The sequence below is a fragment of the Haliotis rufescens genome, unplaced genomic scaffold, assembly GCF_023055435.1.
Source record: "Haliotis rufescens isolate VD_foot unplaced genomic scaffold, xgHalRufe1.0.p SCAF_13, whole genome shotgun sequence".
Lineage (NCBI taxonomy): Eukaryota > Metazoa > Mollusca > Gastropoda > Lepetellida > Haliotidae > Haliotis > Haliotis rufescens.
Window position 1 is genome coordinate 29,538,014 of NW_025963813.1, and position 23,058 is coordinate 29,561,071.

Genomic DNA, 23,058 nt, shown 5'->3' on the forward strand with positions numbered 1-23,058 from the left:
ATCAATGGAAGATATTATGCTGACCTACTGAGACAGTTGCGTGAAGCTATCAAAGCTAAGCGACGGGGAATGCTCACTAAAGGAGTCCTGTTCCACCAAGACAATGCTCCTGTTCACAAATCGGTGGTTGCCATGTCAGCGATCCATGATTGTGGCTTCGAACTCATTGACCATCCCCTTTATTCACCCGATTTGGCCCCGTCAGACTTCCACCTGTTTCCCAAAATTTCCGCTGTGAATGACTTTTTAAGGGTGGCTGAAGAAAATTTCTTCTTGACCGGCATCCAGGCCTTGCAGCATCGCTGGCAAAAGTGTGTAAACCTGGAAGGGTACTATGTGGAGGCATAAAATGAAAACCATCGATTTGGTACGGGTCTTTCACAGTTAGGCTTAGAACTTTTCAGCCAGCCATCGTAACTTGATCCGACCGTTGAAAACAGCACTCCTTACAACATGTCGGTGGAAAATAGGCGAAGGCTCAGAGTCCCAGGGCAAGTTATTTAATTTGAAGTCAAAATTCTGCTAGCCTATTTATTCAGATTAGTTCTTGACTAGGTTCCGTCTACACTGCGCTTAGTGTTGTAGTATGATTATTTTACGCGCGTTTACACGCTCAACCAATCAGGACGGTCTCGAGCACGTGGCGCGAGATCGCGAAAGTGCGAGAGTCTATACCATTGCATGATAAAGGGTTTCGCGGTTTTTGTTGACTATTTGACAAATACACAAGCTCTTACAAGCAGCCGACATGCCTCCGAAAAAGCGAAACCCAGAGGGTGAGGGCAAAGTACAGGTAAAGAAACGCAAGAAGAAGAAGAACAACGAGGATTCTGACGATTCCGACAGCGACCACGGGGCTGGAAATGGAGCAACACCGTTGAACAATGAACCTGAGGATGACATCGATATCGTAAGAAAACATTAAATATCCACCTTTCAATCCATCACATATGTTTTGATTGGTTGGACTCGGGTTGTATTCCGTAATGTGTCGATCTCATATTATAAATGGTAATTTGACCAAATGTAATGCAGTATGTTTGAATGATGTCTGCTTTGTTACAAGGAAACAATGGGTTAGAATCAATAATAAAACACGAGTTCCCCGGTGAACGAGACGGTATAGTTTATGAAATTTGTGTCATACAGGGATTGGTGCTGTAGTCGTTAATAAAAGCAGATCGCGAAGCGAGTTCCCTCCGTTTAGGGGTGACATTCAGACACAACTGGGGATAGTGTTATTGATTTTATATGAGTTGAGCTGGGCACTGGTGATCTATGCTGGCTCTAGCTTACATGGCAGCTGATACTGTAAATTTCCACCAACTTTGCACCCATTTGAACCTGTCACTAGTGTCAGGACACTGTATTAATCATAGAGAGGCGATCAGTGTTGTTAGTTGATTTGATCGATGTCTTATACTGAATATTTTAATGCTCTTATTAGTGTCCTACAAAGAGTAAGGACAACCAACACAATGAATGAGAGATGACAAGTTGACCTGTGATAGCCTATGGGATGTTAACAGGATATATATGTTTTTCTATAAGGAAGTGTTATTCCACTGATGTAAACAATGCAGTTTAACAAGATGTACTTTAAATTCAGCTATTTTTATTTTGTTTCGGAACAGAATTTGCTGATGTGACCATGGTGACATTTTGTTGTATTTTTAATTTTGCATCTGAGTACGGTGGTTTATTTTTTTAGTTCTTTTGTTTAAAAAAACATGGTAGCTTCTGGTGTATACACAAACACATGTTAGCATGGTTATTATAATAGGGATTTGTATTGCATTAACTTGAACAGGGATAAAGTCACCGGACTTTTATAGTCAGTTAACTCTCTTACCTCGGGAAGATGGTCAAGGAAGGCAAGAAATTATTTCAAATTGTCCGTGTAACATTTAAATATGACTGGCGAAGGGCATAGATATCTGCTAACATGGCTAATAAATCTAAAACAAATGTCACATGTTGTCAAGAGATTAAAGGTTTGAGTTATTTCGTATGTTTGTTTCCAGGGATTCATCTAGGATACTTTGTTGTTGAATTGCCATTTTTTTTATTATACCCCCGACAAAATGTCGGGGGGTATATAGTTATACCAAGGGTCCGTCTGTCCGTCCGACCGAAAACTTTGTCCGCATGATTTCTCTTAAACTATTCAGTGGATTCAGTTCAAACCTAGTACATATAATTTGTGTCATATGGAGGGGTGCAGTCAAAAGAAATTTTTTTTTTTATTAATTTCCATTTTTTATGAATTTTTCAAACCCTAACCCTATCCTTGCTATTTAATTTTAAACTACTGACACACCAGGCAGGTCGGGGGTATTAGTGAGCCACGCTCACTTTTTTTTCTAGTTTCTGTTATTTCTGTCAAGACAGACAGATATATCCATCTGCATTTCATTTGTACTTTTCATTATTGATGGGGGGCGGTCGGGTAGCCTAGTGGTTAAAGCGTTCACTCGTCACGCCGAAGACCCGGGTTCGATTCCCGACATGGGTACAATGTGTGAAGCCCATTTCTGGTGTCCCCCGCCGTGATATTGCTGGAATATTGCTAAAAGCGGCGTAAAATCATACTCACTCACTCACTCACTCACTCACTCATTATTGATGGCCATGGATAACAGGTGTACAATTATAGAGAAGCAGAGCTCCAGATAACTTTTTGAGCAATTGAGTTTTTACTCGAGGGTTTCGATTTTAATTTGGTAATTACACTTTTCATTGGGTAACCAATATATTTTCACTCATCTATTTATCACTCTATTGGTTTTTTCCCAAAGTTATTGAACATTTTAAGATTTAAAAAAATCAAATAATTTTTTATGATGTATATATATATATATATACTGTTCTAAATATATAGGCTTGACTCAGGAAATAATATAGCTCTTAATTGTGTCTCCGAAATTAGCGTGCATGCGTTTCTGTACACATGTTAATTAAAAGTAATAGGGTTTTAAATATGGGGGGGGGGGGGGGGGATATTTTACGCAAATACGCTGCTTATCTGTAGCTCTGGAGAAGTCATGTATCTCTATTTACCCTTTTAAGTTGTTAGTGGTTGAACCATGTGATATCTGTTACAGACTCTGGAGGGCTCCATGCTGAGTGGGGAAGTGTTGTTTAGTGGCGGTACCAACTGGGACTTGATCGGGAGGAGCCAGCTACCTAAAGGAGGTGAGAAACAGGCAAACGTCTCTGTCATGGTGGATCAGTCTCTACTTTGGCTCTTAGGTCATTGGTGTCTTATTCCACATAGCAGTCTTAGCGCTTATGTTTTTAGGTTTGTCAGCACCGTTATCATATTCATATTCGTGAACATATTGCTTTTATTGTTTTAACTGGCAACACTCTTCCTTTGTCAATAACACCCCCCAAAATAATTATCTAAGACATATATTCTTCAACCATGTTTACACACAACATCGTTTATGATGTTAAACATGCTACTTTCCCATAAAAAAACATATGCCAGGCGCACTTTTTTACATTAGTCTGTGACCAGTAAAGATCCGGGGTAGAATAGGTCTTCAGCAAGCCATACTTACTGTAAAAGGAGACTATGTTTGTCGCAAGAGGAAACAAATGGCGACAAATGGGATCAGGTGGTCAGACTCGCTCGACCCTAGTACAAAGTCCTGCGTACTTCGAAATGAAAGTTGGGGCTATTGGTTAGCCTAGTGGTTAAAGCGTTCGCTCGTCACCACGTAGACCCAGGTTGGATTCCCGACATGGGTACAATGTGTGAAGCCCATTCCTGGTGTCCCCTGTCATGATATTGCTGGAATAATCAGTCCCTCACTCCATGAAAGTAAAAAGCCACTTGCGGTCCTTCTGCCTTTTCTGAGCACCCCAATACGCGGATTCAATGTTGTGGGTTTCACCGAAGTGGTAAACGGTCTAAGACCTGCATCACTTCGGGCTTTCCTCTCACATTAAGCTGACACGCCGTGATATAACTGGAATACTGTTAAAAGAGGCGTTAAATCCAACTCACTCACTCACTCCAGTATACTACCACAATTCTATTGCATTAGTTGACAACTGTCTTGATACTATTGCAGTAGTGTAAATAGCCACAATAGTCACCTCATATTTTATTTGGTTCTCACTTTTTATTATACCCCCAACCTTTTAGGTCGGGGGGTATATAGTTATACCAAGGTTCCGTCCGTATCTGAAAACTTTGGCCGCACAATTTCTCTTAAACTATTCAGTGGATTCATGTCAATCTTAGTACATATAATCTGTGTCATATGGAGGGGTGCAGTCAAAAGAATTTTTTTTTTTTTTAATTTTCCATTTTTTTCATGAATTATTCAAACCCTAGACCTATCCATTATTTAATTTGAAACTACTGACGAACTAGGCGGGTCGAGGGTATTAGTGAGCCACGCTCACTTTTGCCCTTATTCTATATGTTTTATGAATCCTGAGAGTTAGAAATATTTTTGTATTTTTCAGTAAAAAACCGAGGAGGGCCGAATCTATGGGGTCCTCATCGTATTGCGGGACTGAAGGATGTCCGAATCCGGACCGTGGTGTCAGGGTGCACCGGGTGTCACTGTGTCGTCATCACTACCGAAGGACAGGTCTACACATGGGGTCAGTTTCAGATATCAGAAAAACCTGTTTGTGCGTTAATACGATGCAGTTTTTTATATCCACACAATAGGTGAGATAACAGTCGTTATTCAGGGAGTAAATGTGATGTTCACTCGCTCATCTGAAGCAGTATGCTGCATGTTAAGAATGAAATCTTTCATATGAGCAGTACAGTGTTGTGTATGTTATTTTTGACAGTGAGTGAAATAGTCTCAAACTATTGCTTGCCAGGTGGGCTAGCTCGCTTGAAGTTACTAACCTGTTTCAAATTTCACTAGCCATGGAAACTGCACTGACAATTTTGGAAGTAGTTTTTGTTTCTGACCTGTTTGTTCCTGTTTCTCCCTTAGGGGGCACGGGTGGCCCAGTCGTCTAAGGCGCCGCAATTCGTTGTGCAGAGTTGCGTCCCTTGGGCACGCCAGAAACCTATGATTGTGGGTTCGAATCCCGGTTCGCCCCAATTATGTTTCTAGGTTTGTCAGCACCATACCCGTGCTCGTGGGTTTCAACGAAGTGGTAAACGTCTGAGACCTGCATCACTTCGGGCTTTCCTCCCACATTAAGCTGACACGCCGCGATATAACTGGAATACTGTTAAAAGCGGCGTTAAACCAACTCACTCACTCACTGTTTCTCCCTTAAGATGTGGTCCAGGTTTTCATCCCCGGAAAAAGAAATCTGTGCTTAACTGAGGAAGTGACCCGTGAAAATCCGGGGTAGTTTAGGTCTTTAGCAACCCATGCTTGCCTTAAACGGAGACTATGCTTGTCGTAAGAGGTGACTAACGGTATCAGGGGTCAAGCTCGCTGACTTGGTTGATGCATGTCATCGTATCCCAATTGAGTGGACCGATGCTCGTGATTATTTACAGACCGCCGTCATATAGGTGGAATATTGCTGAGTGCGGCGTTAAACATCAAACAAACCAAACTAAGTTAAATTTGATCACTTTCTAAATGGCATTGTTTGGCATGTTTTGGAAGTAGGTCACCTCAGCGTTGGTGGACAATAAGTTCTTCTTTTTTTTCACAGTATTTTAGGTTTTTACTTTTGTGATTTGACCATAAACTCAAATTACTCAAAATGCATATTTGGCTAGAGATGTCAACTTTTGTTATCCTCTGAAATTTGCGGTCTGTAGAAAGTGGACTTCGGAATAATGGTGCCATATTGTTTTCAGATCATAAACTTTTTAGTTACTTTTCAGATGTCCACATTTTTATGCTGAAATTATTTAATATCAACCCTGAGAGCAATGTTTGATAATTGGATGTTTTTGCTATATTCGACCAGACGCTTTCAGACGCTTATTTTGAAATCTAAAGTTATTTTGATTTGAAGACCTTGGTTCATGTTGTAAGTTTTGAATGCAATTATGCACCCATAGTATTACGATGTAGCATGCTTACTCATCAAGATATGTGACTACTCAAGGGATACCAGTTGAGCACCATCCCTGTCCAGCTATCAAAAAAATATTTCTTGAACATGTTGAAAATATTTACTTTTTCATTGAAGGTCAGAAGGCGGCCTTTGCCACGCAAATCTGCAATTAAATGTTTTATTTTTCAGGGAATCTGACCCCCAACTTCAAGCAAATGTACTAAATATTCTCTCTCAAGATGGTAACAAAATATAGGTAGAAACTATCTTTTTCAAATTTAGAATTGATTTTGAAATTGTGTGAAATTCCACCTGCATCATGCTTTGTTGCTAAAACGTTCTCTGATAAAAGTACATTTACATTCTTTATAGAGTACTTAGCAATAACACTTAATTACTGAGACTAAAGAAGACATAAAAATGAAAGTCTTCAGTTTGTAGTATTTGCAGTTGCAAGGATAGCATCTTGAATATTGTTCAATTCTGTTTGGATTGCAGTCAGAAATATTTGAAACGTTACAGGTATTCCAGGCCCCCATTCTACTAAGCGATCTTAGCGCTAAGGTGATTGTAGCTCGCATTCATTAACCCCTTTCAACACTGCAGGCCGGTGTACTGGCCAAGAAGCCTTGAATCCCCTTACACCACGGTCGGTAGACCAGCCAAGCCATAGTCACATCAAAATAGTATATAATTTTATGAACCTACTTGTCATATCATTCATTTATTAAATCTTTCACATATCACAATGTCTGATAAATTGAAATGGAATGCATATTTCATTTTTTATCGATATATTAAAAAATTATTCACTCTTTTCCGCAATGTTATTGAAAATAAATTCTCGGACACACTCTTTGACAATGGGTCCACTTCAAACATGTCAAAGAGAAAAATAAAGATGTTTCAAGCAAATCTTTAATTATATTAAAGTTATTAATGAAATCAGCAATAATATATCCAAAAGTTGTCAAACCTACATTCAAGTTATTTCCATCTTTTCGCTTGATCGCGTGTAATGTAAGTCAACTGACATCTCGGCTTTCGTCACCAAGATTTCTCGGCTCGGACACGATATGTATCATGTTTAATGCCAAAATATATGCATGAAAAATCATGTCACAACTCATAACCTAGCACAATACATCCACAAAGTTCCATATTTTTTATAAAGATCGCGATTTCCTGCTCAGAATTACACGATCTAACAATAACCTTTGGTCAAAATCTGAAATTCATCACACAACATGACGATACCATGACTGTAATTTCATTGGCTGCCTCAGGTCACATGCTCAAATTTGATAAATCACGAATCTTGTAGCAGATTTCGGCAAGAAAGCGCAATTAGAAACCAATTTTTATCCAATAAAATCGTATTTTACAGCTACGATAAGACTCTAGGCAAGGTTACTGTCGTGTAGATGAAAAAATAAGCTTTCTAATGGTGTGTCACATGGCAGTCGTCGACGCACATGTTATTCATATGAAGCTTCGAAAAACAAAGGTATTTCTTCATGTTACTGAGCGGGCAGCCGCTGTTATTGTGAAAATGATGACAGAAATTATTCATAATTCTTTTTAAAATAATTTTCCAGTTACCTAAACCATGAAAATAAAAAGGGGCTGTCGGGTAGCCTAGTGTTTAAGGCGTTTGCTCGTCACGCCGAAGACCCGGGTTCGATTACCAACATGGGTACAATGTGTGAAGCCCATTTCTGGTTTCTCCCCACTGTGATATTGCTGGAATATTGCGTAAAGCAGCGTAAAATCATACTCACTAACTCACTATGAAAATAAAAAAGAAATAGGTAAGTGGGTTTTATGAAATCATAATTTTTACGAAAATCTGGACTTTATGAATGTGTTAGCTTTGATTATTTTTTTATTTACAACAAACTTAATTAAGTTTGTCAATGCATTATTTATATAATGTGATAACCTTTATATGTAAAAACAGTAGGATTACACCTTTCAAATGGAGTATAATATGTAGTAGCAAAGATGTTTTACGGGCAGAAATTTTCCTTGATGAATGTTGCTTCATCTATCACACAAGAGTCTCTGGCAGCATTGATGGCAGCATTGAAATGGGTTGTGCAATGAGTTAAGTAAGCTATCAACTAATGTTACTCTATAAGAATTTTGTTAACATGCCATTAAATAGAGGATACCCCTAAAGTTTCCACACAATTCCCTATCAGGAAACAAGCATGTTACTTTTCCTGTCATCTGTCAAGCGGCGATTTTAGTACCTAATGTGTCTTGTGGATCACATACAAGTTTTTCATTTTAAAATTCCGAGATGTTTAGACATGGTGAGACTTAATAGAAATAATGGTAGCCTGAGAAACATTTTGTCCTTGTGAGAATTGTTTGTGCATTTTCTCCAACTTGGCATAATAAGCGCCCAGGCGCTCTCAAATTTAGAAATATGGGGGCTCTTATTAGAATATTATTTTGGTGAAAACGTAAATTTCGGGGCTTATGCTGACAGCCTGAAATGTTTATAAACGACAGATATATTTTCCCATTTTATTTCCCACGATTAAGGATGCATATAACACATGTATTATACACGATTAAATAAGTCTTGTGTACATTGATCAATCAGAAGGGGTGATAATTGGGTTTCTTCACTCGCCAATATATTAGTAAATATTGCCATGTGCGCTAATTACGTCGAATTCAGTAATTGTGCATCATCACATGCTTTCAGTCAGACTCTCATGAAATGATTAGTGCTACTCACAAGGTTTTAAAATAAATTCATCCTCCCTGGTCATATACCAGTTATGACACAAAATACAAACTAAGTTCCAAGAACGCTTTTTCACCAGGCACATTATTTAATGGAGGGACCCGTGAAGATCTGGGGTGGAATAGGTCTCCACCGACCCATGCTCTGCAGTAAAAGGCGACTATTGGGATTGAGTGGTCAGGCTCGCTGACTTGGTTGATGCATGTTTTCGTATCCCAATTGTGTGCATCGATGCTTATGATGTCACAGAATTGAAAGCTCTTCTACGATCTTTCAGACTTGAAGATCAACAGAAATTCAGAGTCCCAGCATGGTACCTGAAAATAGTGGTCAAGCATATATCTTGCCAGCAATTCCTTGAACCTCCAGAACAAACTAACTGTGAACATCTAACACAGAAAATCTTGTTTCTCTGGCACTAGCCACGGCTGCCAGAATGTCAGATTCATGCAATTGACTACGGGGATCAAGCATAGGCTCATCTCGGTCTAAAATGGGACTTAATCGCCAAGAACTAGCTGCAAGGCCAACCAGACAGACAATTCCACGCTCCACCACTCTCATCCATTCTTTGATCAGAGGATTCAGTCGATTTGTCTTAATGTCCAGTCAGAACCTGAGGCATATAACTTCAAAGAGCAAGCTCCAGAAGACAGAAGTAGAAGGCTATTTATTCCTTTATCAAAGAATTCTTCAGCTGAAGTCTCTAGAACAACCATCTCCTTCTGGATGAGAACAGTGATACTCAGAGCATACAAGGCAGCAGGGTTAGACCCACACGAAGTCAAAGGTACAGCTTCCATCCAGCCTTACATGGCAACTGCTCCATCCCGACGGTTTTGGAATGTTGCTTTTGGAGATTCGAAAATGTCTTCACAAATCACTATCTTTGGAATATTGCTACAGAGGGTGTCAAGGGAATTCATCAATTTGGACGATAAGTAGTCGCACAGCAACTGACAGTGCCTACTACATTATGAGTGAGTGAATGAGTTTGGATTTACGCCGCTTTTAGCCATATTCCAGCGGGGGACACCATACATGGGCTTCATATATTGTACCCATGTCGGGATCCGAACCTGGGTCTTCGGTTTCACGAGCGAACGCTTTAACCACTTGGCTACCCGACCGCCCCTACTACATTATGAACCTAATACTAGGGTCACCCACGTTCACGCAGACTTCTTGACCTCAGGATACTGTCCCATAACCAATGAACGAGAGTCCATGTCCCCTGTTTTACTATGTAATTCAGAGCATGAGCGCCAACGATTGTGTTAAAGATTACACTATAATCATTTGAAGAAAGCGGGAGAGACAAGTTGACCGGTTTGGTCAAGTGTTTCCTGTGCGCCTAGGTGGCTGAGGGGTGCTTTTGGGCGAGCTTTTTTCCTGATCTGGGAACACTGTTCAGGAAGTTTCCACACTCTTTTGGAAATGAGATGAGATTAGCAATAAGTATGAGTCAGGAAAAGTATAAATGATATTTTTATTCTAAAAAATATATATAATTGAGATTTGAGACACATTAATAGGGGTTGAATGACATGGTAAAGGAGGTTTAATGACATGGTAAAGGAGGTTTAATGACATGTTACAGGAGGTTTAATGACATGGTAAAGGAGGTTTGGTGACACATTGGGATTTAGTGACATGTTAATGCATCAGTTAAGTTGATACAAAAGGGTCCAGATGATTGTTTTACAAATGGTGTTGGTCAGTATACAAGATGCACAATGCAAAATTAAAATAGATTACGTTATAGCCAGGGTTGATTTGATGTAAAAATACGAACCAACAGATTTCCAAAATAAACAATTTGAAATCATGTTTTCTTTTGCAAAATTATAACAGGCTTATCCATAAAAGTAGGATTTTTTGTAATCTTGACTTTTTTTGTGTTTCAGGTCGTAATGAGAAGGGTCAGCTGGGGACCGGGGATGCAGTGAGGCGGGACGTCCCCACAATCGTGGAGTGTCTTAGGGACATCAACATCATTTCAGCAGCTGTGGGGAAGAATCACACACTATTTCTGACAGGTGGGCCCCATTGTATGCATGACAGTCGATAGTTTCAACAGCTGCAATTAGTTATCAGTGATTGTTGTAGGAGGCGACTAACAGGATCGGGTGGTCAGGCTCGCTGACTTGGTTGATGCATGTCATTGATCCCAATTGCCTGGATCGATGCTTATGATATAGATCACTGGAGTGTCTGGTCCAGACTCAGTTATTTACAGACCACCATCATATAGCTGGAATATTGCTGAGTGCGGCATTTAACAACAAACAAACAAGTTATCAGTGAAACTGATCCAATACCATAGTCCAAGAGTCGACCCTTCTGTACATTCAAACCCACAGGTGCCTTGTGTCCAGACTTTTACAAAATTGTTACGAATTTACAACAAAAATACAATATCCCATCTTAATTCCATCTTCCCGAGGCAAGAAAGTTAACTGACTATAAAAGTCCAGGTTCCAAACACAAGTGATACGAGAGGTGGAATCTGATTGGTCCATAGGAGAGACTTAGAAGGGACATAAATGGTAATACCCACTGGTGGCGCTACGATCGAGCCCAGTAATTCCAGCCTAGTTCGACAAGGGTTGAAACTGGACTTTTAAAGTCTGTTATCTCTCTTGCCTCGGGAAGATGCCTTAATTGGTAGAAGGAAATAATCACAAAGACTGAATTTTCATAAAGACCAGTAAATATTTAGCCTTAGATTGACTGCTACGAATGTCTTGTTTATCAACTGATATGAAGTCTGTCTATAGTGTTGCAACTGTCCATTCAAGACACTCGACTTATGTTATCACAACTTGCTGTAGTCGAAATGGAAACTAAGCTATAAATGTATCAACTGATTTTCGGAATTGCATAACTGTATTGTACTTAAGACCTGTACTTTATTGGTGTCTTGACCAGAAGATCGTAACGAAATGCTGATTGTAATTTGTGAAAGTTGGCAGTTTTGCCAACCTGTGAAATATTGATGGTGACTGACCTATCAATGTCACTGCAGTGTAATCTCAATGTAAACATAGGTCTTCAGCAACCCATTCTTTCTGTAAAAGGCGACTATGCTTGTCGTAAAAGGTGACTAATGGGATCAGGTGATCAGGCTCGCTGACTTGGTTGATGCATGTCATCGTATCCCAATTGCGTGGATCGATGCTGATGATGTCAATCACTGGATTGTCTGATCCAGAATGATTATTTACAGACCGCCAACATATTGCTGGAATATTGCTGAGTATGTTAAATAACAAACATACAAACAAACAATGTAATTTCTGTTGGCAGACAAGGGTCGAGTCTTCGCCTGTGGGGACAACAAGATGGGTCAGCTTGGCCTCGGCCATCAGAGTCCCTCCGTTCCCAGTCCCACTAGGGTAAGTCTTGGTCAGTGTGGGGTTCAGTTTGGTAGTAAATTCATCTTGGGACATTCACATCTGTTGGGGAGTGGGTAGGGAATAGAGAGCCCAGGTGGCCTTGTCAGGGGCACTGCAATGATCTGTGTAGAGTTGTGTCTCTTGGTCAAGCCAGAACTCAAGCCAGAATTGCGGGTTCAAATCCCAGTTTTCCCCAAATATGTTTGTAGGTTTGTCAGCAACATACCTGTACATGTGGGTTTCATCAGAGTGGTAAATGTCTGCATCACTTCAGGCTTTCCTCCCACATTAGGCTGATGCAATGGAGACTGTGCAAAGCTGCGTTATCCTGAACTCACGCAATCACTCAGTACTTGTTATCAAGTGGTTAGCTTTTTACATCCATGCATTTGGGTTTTTGTTTTTTCTTTATTGATTTTTGTTTTTATTGCATCAAAACAAATGGAAAACCCCAGTGTATCAATTGACAAACTCTGCTTCCCCTGGTAGTGTATTATTCAGTTTTGGATTATATTACTGTTAGGAACAAGTATCTGTATATAACCAAATCTGGACCAGACAATCTAATGATTCTCATCAGGAACATCTACACATTTGGGACGTGTTATTAACATTCAATAATCAAACAGTCTGTCTTCTAGTAGTCAAAAAGTCTATTAGCCCCAAGACTCTCTACATCATTGTCAGTAGATGTTAGTGTTTTTGTATGGAGGTTTAGAGCTTAACACTAGCCTGCTAGCCCAGGGCTAGTACAAATTCCTGCGGGCGAGAACAAATTTCCTTATCTCGCCATTGTTTCAACCTGATGATGGCATTTTATCCTAACCCGGGCAAGCAAAGCTTTTGAGTTTAGTCTAACCCTGATATAGACTATTATTGCTTGAGCTGTCAAGATCGAACAGACTTTTACCAAATGTGGGCATCAGACGAGTAGCTAAACATTGCCTGGTCGAGATATGATTATTTACAGACCATGATTTACTTGAATATCGCTGACTGGTGTGTCAAACTACAAACAATATCACTGTTGAATATTGTTGTTGCAGATCCAGTTCAAAGGTCCTCCAATCAGGAAGGTCGCGTGTGGAGCAGAGTTCAGCATGATATCAGACATCAATGGAAACCTCTACTCCTTCGGATGTCCAGAGTACGGGCAGCTGGGTGGGTAGATTTAAACACTACTGTCATCTGGCATTGGTTTAAATTAGGGCGGGGACGAGTCCAAATTTACTCCCCTATCCGGGTACCCACTGTAGGTCTCAAGAGATAGGTACAAATGTCCGATTAGGAGGTGGCCCAATCGTCTAAGGCGCCGCGATTTGCTGTGCAGAGTTGTGTCCCTGGACACGCCAGAAACCTATGATTGTGGGTTCGAATCCCGTTTTGCCCCGATTATGGTTCTAGGTTTGTCAGCACCATACTCGTGCTCGTGGGTTTCACTGAAGTGGTAAACGTCTGAGACCTGCATCACTTCGGGCTTTCCTCTCACATTAAGCTGACACGCTGTGATATAACTGAAATACTGTTAAAAGTGGCATTAAACCCAACTCACTCACTCAATTCTAGGTTTGTCAGCACCATACCCGTGCTCGTGGATTTCACTGAAGTGGTAAACGTCTGAGACCTGCATCACTTCGGGCTCTCCTCTCTCATTAAGCTGACACGCCGTAATATAACTGGAATACTGTTAAAAGTGGCGTAAACCCAACTCACTCACTCACTCCGATTAGCAATATTTTACTAAAGCCCTTGCAAAACGTATTTAGATACATGTATCAAACAATCTGGTCATGCAGACACTGAATTTGACTCAGGTTATATCTTTATTCAACCAGAAGGAATGGGTGCACAGTCAGAAAGAAATGCAAACATTGGTGACTTGTCGTGGATCTATAGAGTTCTAGATATTTTTGTCATTAAACAATATATCACATGACTAACCACGGGTCCGCGTTGTCCTGTGGATACCCAGGTCCTACTCAGTACCCACCCGAGCCGGGCACCCAAGTTACCCGTCCCAGCCCTAGTTTAAATATATGCGAGTTCTGGAAATTCGTTGTAATAAATTGTAGGGGACCGAGGCATCAAAATAGGGTGCAAGAGTGATCACTGTACCACCACTGGAAATAAAATAAATTGCCTAGCTGCCATCAGGACCCACAGACTTGAGAAGCTGCAGGCCCTGACTAAACCCATCATTTAAACAACTGCAGTTTATTATGACAAATAAATCGAAATGTAAATTTACTGCAGGGCCTTAAGGACCCTTACAAATTTGAAGCTACGAGCCCAACATGAGATCTGCCTGCCAGAGGCCTACAGGCAAACGCTTATTTCAAACACTGCCACCAACAAATATAATAATTATGTGTTTGTTGTATAAATGCAACCCGTGAAGGTCTGGGGTAGAATAGGTCTTCAGCAACCCATGTTTGTCGTAAGAGGTGACCGACGGGATTGGGTGGTCAGGCTCGCTGTCTTGGTTGATGCATGTCATCATATCCCAATTGCGTAGATCGATATTCATGATATAAATCACTGGATTGTCTGGTCCAGACTCGATTATTTACAGACCGCCGTCAAATAGCTGGAATATTGCTGAGTGCGGCGTTAAACAACAAACAAACAACGCCAGCTGTATACATGCACATTATGGAAAGGGATTTTCTTGTTTGAATTAATCAGCGTTGAGTTAAAAATGTCACATGGACTGCTTACTTACGTCCATTCTCAAGACATTCTGAGACATATATCGCGGGCAGTTAACTGTAAATCTTCAAGTGGGAAGTTTGCAACAGCACAAAAAGATGCCATATTCATCATGCTCTGAAATTTGTTATGTCCTCTCCTTCTAGGTCATAATTCAGATGGTAAATTTTTCGTCACAAGTAACAAATTGTCATTCAAGTGTGAGCTGGTACCTAGAAAAGTGGTCGTGTTCATCGAGAAGACACGAGACGGCCATGTTGTTCCTGTATCAGATGTAGATGTACGAGACATCGCCTGCGGAGTCAATCATGCGGTAGGTTGCTGGCACAAATACTTCTGCCTTATGGTTGCTGACCTTCAGGGTCCAGAGAATAGAGCTTCTGGCCGTAGAGCAGAAGGTCGTCGGATTCAATCCCCATTTGGGGTGGTGGGGTAGCCTAGTGGTTAAAGCATCCGCAAGGCATACTGTAGACCTCTGTTCGATTCCTGACATGGGTACAATGAGTGAAGCCCATTTCTGGTTTCTCCCCGCTGTGATATTGCTGGAATATTGCTAAAAGTGGCGTAAAACTACACTCACTCACTCACTCACAGACCCGCGAAGATCCGGCGTAGAATAGGTCTTCAGCAACCCATGCTTGCCATAAAAGGCCTCTATGCTTGTCGTAAAGGGCAACTAACGGGATCGAGTGGTCAGGCTCGCTGACTTGGTTGATGCATGCCATCGGTCCCAATTGAGTGGGTCGATGCTCATGTTGTCAATCACTCGATTATTTACAGGCGCCGTCATATGGAATATTGCTGAGTGCGGCGTAAAACAACAAACCAAAACCACTCACTCACTCACTCACTCACTCACTCACTCACTCACTCACTCACTCACTCACTCACTCACTCACTCACTCACTCACTCACTCACTCACTCACTCACTCCAGAGTAGGGTATTCATGTTCCTTGTTAAACTGCGACATGCTGTCTCAGTGGGCTGGCACAATTAAACCGGCATTAGTCTGAACTAGGGTATCCATGTTAGACTGGTCTGCTTGGGGTCAGTATACCGTGTCTGAGTTGGGTATTCATGTTAAACTGCGTTATGGTTTCTCTAGCACTATCAAACCGGCATTAGTCCAGAATAGTCCAAGCTGCTTCTGTGGCAGATTACTGATGTCATTTCATGTGTTATGGTTAACCAATGAGGTCCAATAGTCTACAAATCATGGTGTCACAAATTTCATTGTTGCGATATCTCCTGTGTAAGTCCCTTTTGAATGCACCCTTGAAGATCCAGGGTAGAATGGGTCTCAAGCAACCCATGCTTGCCGTAACAGGCGACTATGCTTGCCGTAAAAGGTGACTATGCTTGCCGTAAAAGGCGACTAACGGGATTGGGTGGTCAGGGTCGCTGACTTGGTTGATGCATGTCATCGTATCCCAATTGCGTGGATCAATTCTCATGATATTATTCACCTGATTGTCTGGTCCAGACTCGATTATTTACAGACCGCCGTCATATAGCTGGAATATTGTTGAGTGCGCTGTTCAACAACAAACCAACCAACCAACATGTGCCTGTATGTAGTTTGTATATCATGATGTATTGTTTTATGACATTCCCGGTCTTTTGTTGACAGTTAGTCCTCGATACAAGGAAAAGAATATTCACATGGGGTTTTGGAGGATATGGGAGGTTAGGTCATGCGGAACCGAAGGATGATCTGGTACCAAGACTTCTGAAATTCTTTGAAGGTCCCAACAGGGGTGCGTCACAAATTTACGCAGGGTCAACATACAGCATGGCAGTCAGTGAACTAGGTATGTACAGGACAGAGGTTCTAGGTTTGGGTGAACGCCAGTAGCACAGTTGGAAATGACGGACTCTGTGGTCTGGTCCCAGTTCGCCCCTATAATGTTTCTAGGTTTGTCGGCACCATACCCGTACTCGCTTATTTTGAGTGAGGGGCGGTCGGGTAGCCTAGTGGTTAAAGCGTTCGCTCGTCACGCCGAAGACCCCGGTTCGATTCCCAACATGGGTACAATGTGTGAAGCCCATTTCTGGTGTCCCCTGCCGTGATATTGCTGGAATATTGCTAAAAGCGGCGTAAAACCATACTCACTCGCTCGCTATTTTGAGTGATTGACTGACTCTCATACAATACTTAATCCCTCAGAAGTGTTGCTGCCTACTGTCACATGTTTCCTGTTTGTGAAGACACCTCACATAGGACCGCCTCCGTTGTCTTGTGTAGAGCGGAAGGTCCAAAGTTTGATCCCCGTCCTCGTCATATCAAATGACGGTAAAGAGATGGTACTTGTTGTTACCCTTACTCTCCACATTAAGGGCCTTAAACAAGGTCTGGTTGGCCCGGAGTCAGTATACTGTGGCTGAGTGGGGTGTTCATGTAATACTGCGGCATGGTATCTCAGTGAGCTAGCACTATAATATCAGCATTTGTCCGAATTAGTACAAGCAGCCACACACTTGCATGCACGCCATGATATAAGTGCAATAGTCTTGGAAGCGACATTAAACCCCCAGCATTCAAATATATGAATTTATTGCAGCAGTATGTTCACAAGATGTTCACTTGACATCATTTCCAGTAGATGTTAGCTGCAGTTGCAGGGTTGCAGCAACCTATGCTTGTCGTAAGAAGCGACTAGCAGGATCAGGTGGTCAAGGCTTGCTGACTTGGTTGATGCATGTCGTCGTATCCCAATTGCATAGATTGATACTCATGATGTCAATTACTGGACTGTCTGTTCCAGACTTATTATTTACATACCGCTGCATATAGCTGGAATATTGCCGAGTGCGGCTTTAATCAACACAAAAACAAACAAATATTGAATGCCAGTTAAAATCACAGGTTGAAACTGCTGAATGTTCACAGCCAGAGTGTATGTTTGCAGGTGCACTGTATTTATGGGGCCAGACGAAGACAACAGGAGAGGCAGCAATGTATCCTAAACTTGTACACGATCTGACAGGCTGGAAAATACGAAGTGTGGGCTGTTGGTAAGTCTGTGTTATGCTTCTTTGATCTTAACTCTGGGGTTTCCGATATAAACTAGGTCCCTATTCTGGTTGTACGAGGCATCCAAATGTATTGGTGGGTCAGACGGTTATGACTTATTTGATAGGGTGTCATGGTACCCCAACAGCGTGGATCATTGATTACTGTGTCAATCACTGGATTGGCTGGTCCATACTTATTTACAAACCGCCATCATAGCTGGAAATTGATGGGTGTGGCGTTAGGCAGCACGCAAATATAACTTTAATCTTAGCTTGGCCCTGAGAAAGGTGTTTCTATTTGATATAGTTTTCAAACAAACATCCCTTCTTTGCATAGAAGGAAAAAATGATTTTGTAATGCAACCATTATTTGGGTGAAACAAATCCGGTAGATTAGCACTAAGCCGATAGTTCTAGTTTAAGGTGTGTAATGTATGACCGATACTCATTAAATGCAATCTCCAATGGTACCAAAATACTTCTATATCTAAACATCTGGCGTTAATCAGTGAGGAATCAATGAGGCAATGATGAAATCAGCCAAAGAGAGGTCGCTACGATCCTATTTATGACAGCATCATCATCGTCCAATCGCAGCTGGTGTTACAAAGAGGAACATTACCCAATCACCACACTGCTTTGTTAACATATCCGTGAATGGCTGAAAACGATTAATGGAAGTAGGTCGTCATTTGTGCATCCATAAATGATCACATGTTAGTTTAAAACTGGAATATTATTTACTAATGTCTATATTCTTTATTCAGTAATCGCAGTATAGTGCTGTCTGCAGATGAGAGTGTCATTAGCTGGGGCCCAAGTCCAACCTTTGGTGAACTCGTAAGTAATAGCTAAGCTGGTACTATTAGTCAATTATTAAAGTGAGTGAACAGTTATGTATGCCGCTTTTCGCAGTATTCCAGCAACATCACAGCGGGCTTCACACATACTACATAGTACCCGGGTGGAATAGCTCTTCAGCAACCCATGATTGTCATAAAAGGCGACTATGCTTGTCGTAAGAGGCGACCAATGGGATCAGGTGGTCAGGCTCGCTGACTTGGTTGAGGCATGCCATCGATCCCAATTGCATGGATTGATGCTCATGATATTAAACAACAAACAAACAAAACATAATTCCCCCCCTCTATCAGAGAAGTTGATCAGTTATTAATTGACTCCTGGTTTTCTGATGTCACCAGATATGTCTACGTACATGTGTTTCTTGGGTGTCACCAGAGTCTTAAGACACATAAGTTTTTGCTCTGCCCCCACTTGTACTGACCCATGCAGAAATACTCCACAAAGTCCTGTACACCTCAGTGGTTTTAAACAAAGGTAACCGCTTCAGTGGTCTAGTGGTAGAGCGTCCGCCCAGAGAGCGGAAGGTCCGGGGTTTGATGGGGCTTGACAAGGACTGGTGGGCTCGGAGTCCGTATACTGTGTCTGAGTTGGGTATTGATGTTAAACTGCGGCACGGTATCTCAGTGGGCTGGCACTATTAATCGGCATTATTCCAGACTAGTACAAACAGCCACACACACTCATACACGTGCATGCAAGTCGCTATATAAGTGCAGTAATATTGGATGCGACGTTAAACCCCATTTCACCTCACCTTAATCAAAGGTTGTATATCAAACATGTGTTTTCCAGGGTTACGGTGAGAACAAGATGAGATCCTCGACTACACCTCAGGAAGTCAAGCTATTGGACGGTGTTCACGTCCACGCCATTGCCTGTGGCTACGCACACTCAATCGTCATCGCAAGATGTGACACGGAAGAAGATCAGAAAAGAATTGAGAGATTCCCCACGTATACACCTTGACCTGTTTACTCAGTGAGCAGAGAGTTGCCGACATTGCAGAATTTCATATGAACCAGGGTGCCGTTGTACAAAGCAATCTTAGCTCTGAGGTGATCGTAACTCCCATACCTTAACATAGATTTACGACAGTCGTAGCACTGAGGTTGTTTTGTACAACGGCACCCACTTCTGTAGAAGATGTCCCAGACAGGCTAAATTCTCCACTCAGAACTACTCATGGCAACAGAACAAATTTGAAGCATGTCTAATAATTTGTACTATACTTAGTAGTATATGACAACCATTTTTATGATCTTGTATTTTTAGGAAACTTTGTTAATATTTTTAACAAGTTTTGAAATACTTACTTTGAAAAATCTAAGTATGATTATACAAATTTGAACATGTTTTTGCATCCACTGACAATGAAATATTTCTGAGCTGTCCCTCAAACGAATTGTTTCGAAGTGTCAGCAGTAGGTGTTATTGCATTATCAATTTGATGACTTCATTCCAAAATGGTTCACGTTCTACCATTGACTGTGAGGCAACATGTATCAATAGCCTTGTCTTTAAGGTTGTGAAGAAACAGCTTCACTAAAATAACGTTCGAAAGAACAAATCAACAATTGCGTGAGGGTTGGGCCAAAACAAAATACATGTGTTTCTTATAACCTGACGACCCACTAGAACTTGATTGTTTTCAATCCTGTTTGTAATTTGAAACTGAACCAGCCTCTCTCAAGAACTGGTGATGTGGTTAATTTGAAACTGAACCAGCCTTTCTCAAGAACTGGTGGTGTGGTGGTCTAGACTAGTGGTGGTTAATGCATTGGATGGTCGCACCTAAGACCAAGAACCAGTTCTCGACGTGGGCAGATTCTTGGTTTGAATGACTGTGATAATGCTAAAAGTGACACCATACTTAAAGTCTCAACATGATGCCTGGCTCGATTTAACAGTATAAAACTTGCACCAGTGCAACCTATTTTTGATGAATGCAATTAGTATTTAGGTCGACATATATACTTACCATTACTTGACCACACAACTTCGATCTTTGAACACACTCAATACCTCTAGGCTTTATTCAAAGTACAAGTATTTATTTATCACTAATCTCTGTGTTATGTGTAATTCATGACACGGTCATCAGAGATCTGAGATCGTCTTATTTAGACAAGTGTATGCATCCGTTTCAACTTCGATAAATTTATGGGACCAGGGTGCAACCTGGTTTTGTCTGGTGCAACCAGCATTTCATGTCAACACCTGGTGCACCTGGTGCAAGATAAATCAGTTCCTTTCATCGAGTGCAGTAATGAAACACAAGTATTTTTTTTTTCTGGTACCCGTTTCCAAGGAACATTTCCACAGCCATGAGAATGAAACTATCTTTGTGAAAATGGATCTTTTCTTTAAGCAATATCAAACAAAACCATGAGAGAAAGATGTACATTGTACCATTCTCCCACTTTGCAATGTCCCTTAATGTATTTTGAATAGTTATGCCAGGATACCTTCAGACATGAAGTAGTTACAAATTCACAATCCCTGAGACTTCACAAGTTCAGTAACTCTCTACAGTCCTAGTTCCTGGAATTACAAATACCGTATTCGACGTAATAAGCGCCCGGTGCAATCTCAAAACTAGAAATAGGGGTCTCTTATTAGAATATTATTTTGGTGGAAAAAAAAATAGTTGAAAGATCATAAATTTTGTTATCAGCAGATATCACCGTGGGCGCAGAGCAGGGCGCTCATTACGTTGAATATGGTATCTGTTCAAGGTCTTGTGGATTTTTATTTCGGACCTATGGCACCATAAATGTTAGGTCAGCCTTTTTGACTGTTAGTATTTGGCGTACAAGAAATGTGAACATTATGACGGCGAACATCCAAATCTAATGCAGATATAATTTGCAAGTTATTGAAATAACATTCACAGTGATAAAGACTAGTCCATTAGCCCAAGACGTGAAAATCCAGAGACTACTTGGTCTGTTTTTAAATGTTCTAGTTATTTTACACAACTACTTGTCTGATAGCTGTGGACTAGCTAGATTTAACCAATGGTGTCTACCTCTCATTGGCTAAAGTTGGGGTGAGTGTTTGGATAGGATACACAAATCAGTCCCTGTGCGAGATGGATTTCCCTTGTTTTAACTCTGTACAGATACTGTTGCAATAAATCAAATATATTCAATATTTTAAAACTAGTGCACCTAAGTGAAGCGGGTTATGTACTCATTGCTGTGCTATGTAGATGGTCATTGTTCATGAGTGTCAGCCATTTGATTCATTGTAAATACCATCTGCATTCATAATGTATTCATTGTCTGCTTCCTGTCTAGTTTCACAGTCATGCTGGATTACGATCATCACGGTGGAAAATAATTTCCAAAACTTGACCCCACTTCGGACAACTGTTTGTTTGAGCCGTTAGAAACTGACACAACACCATTCCTGTGTTTGTTCTGAACCAAACTTTGGGTGAATGAAAATAAACAAAAATTATAAGGTCTCCTTCAATATAATGATTACATATCTGATGGGGAATAGCGTGGCCAGTTGTCCGTTGGTCCATTGGTCCGAGACTAGCAAAAATCTTGAGTGGCTCGTTTTCTTCCCCAAGCTGGTAAATACAGCGGTCATTTTATTTGTAAGAAGAGTTTCTTTTTCTCAAAAATGAAATGAATCTTGGGACATTTCTATTTAAGGCTGCAAGAAATTAAAGCTGTCCTCATTCTGTTGATGTGAAGTTTTCTTCACTTGCGTGTTAATGAACTCATCAGAAAGTTTGGAATCAAGTTAAAAAGAATAGAGAACCTGTCTGTCATCTCTTGGCCTCCTTTTGTAAATGAACTTGGTCTTATTTTTGTTTGAGTGTTGATCGTTTCCATGGTGATGGGTAATCAGATTTGAATGTGACTCTAGTTACCAGAAGCCTTTGGTGTTGTATTTACGAGGCATATTATGTTACATTGTCATTACTTGTTAGTTATCATTTTCAGCAATTTGGTCCAAAAGTGATTCACTTAGAACATTGTATCATGTCATACTTGTGTAAAGGGCATTCAAAAAAATCAAATAAACTGAATGTATATGAAGCCATATGGATTTTACATAATGTTTCTGAACTGTGCTCTTCTTTCTCAAGGGGAGGCAGGTTCATACCATCACTTAAAAACCTCTATGCTGGTACTTGTTATTGAACACAATGTCTCCTAACACTTGTCTTTGAATCCCGATACTTTCAAAGCCATCACTCGACCTCCTCCTTGGTGTTGTGGATAAAGTATCTGCCTGAAGAGCAGAACGTCCTTGGTTTGATCCCTGGCTGTGTCATACCTAAACA

At 40.9% G+C, this 23,058-nt stretch overlaps 1 protein-coding gene across 1 annotated transcript; it reads left to right on the forward strand.

Annotated features, from left to right (window-relative positions):
- Window positions 1–649: 649 nt before the first annotated feature.
- On the forward strand, window positions 650–22,810 carry LOC124152254 (protein RCC2-like). Its single transcript, XM_046525122.2, has 11 exons — window positions 650–910; window positions 3,105–3,195; window positions 4,483–4,623; window positions 10,675–10,806; window positions 12,077–12,165; window positions 13,212–13,326; window positions 15,021–15,187; window positions 16,507–16,687; window positions 17,786–17,891; window positions 18,659–18,731; window positions 19,548–22,810. The coding sequence occupies exons 1-11, from the start codon at window positions 749–751 to the stop codon at window positions 19,719–19,721; spliced, it is 1,431 nt and encodes a 476-aa protein (XP_046381078.1). The 5' UTR covers window positions 650–748; the 3' UTR covers window positions 19,722–22,810.
- The last annotated feature ends 248 nt before the right edge of the window (window positions 22,811–23,058 follow it).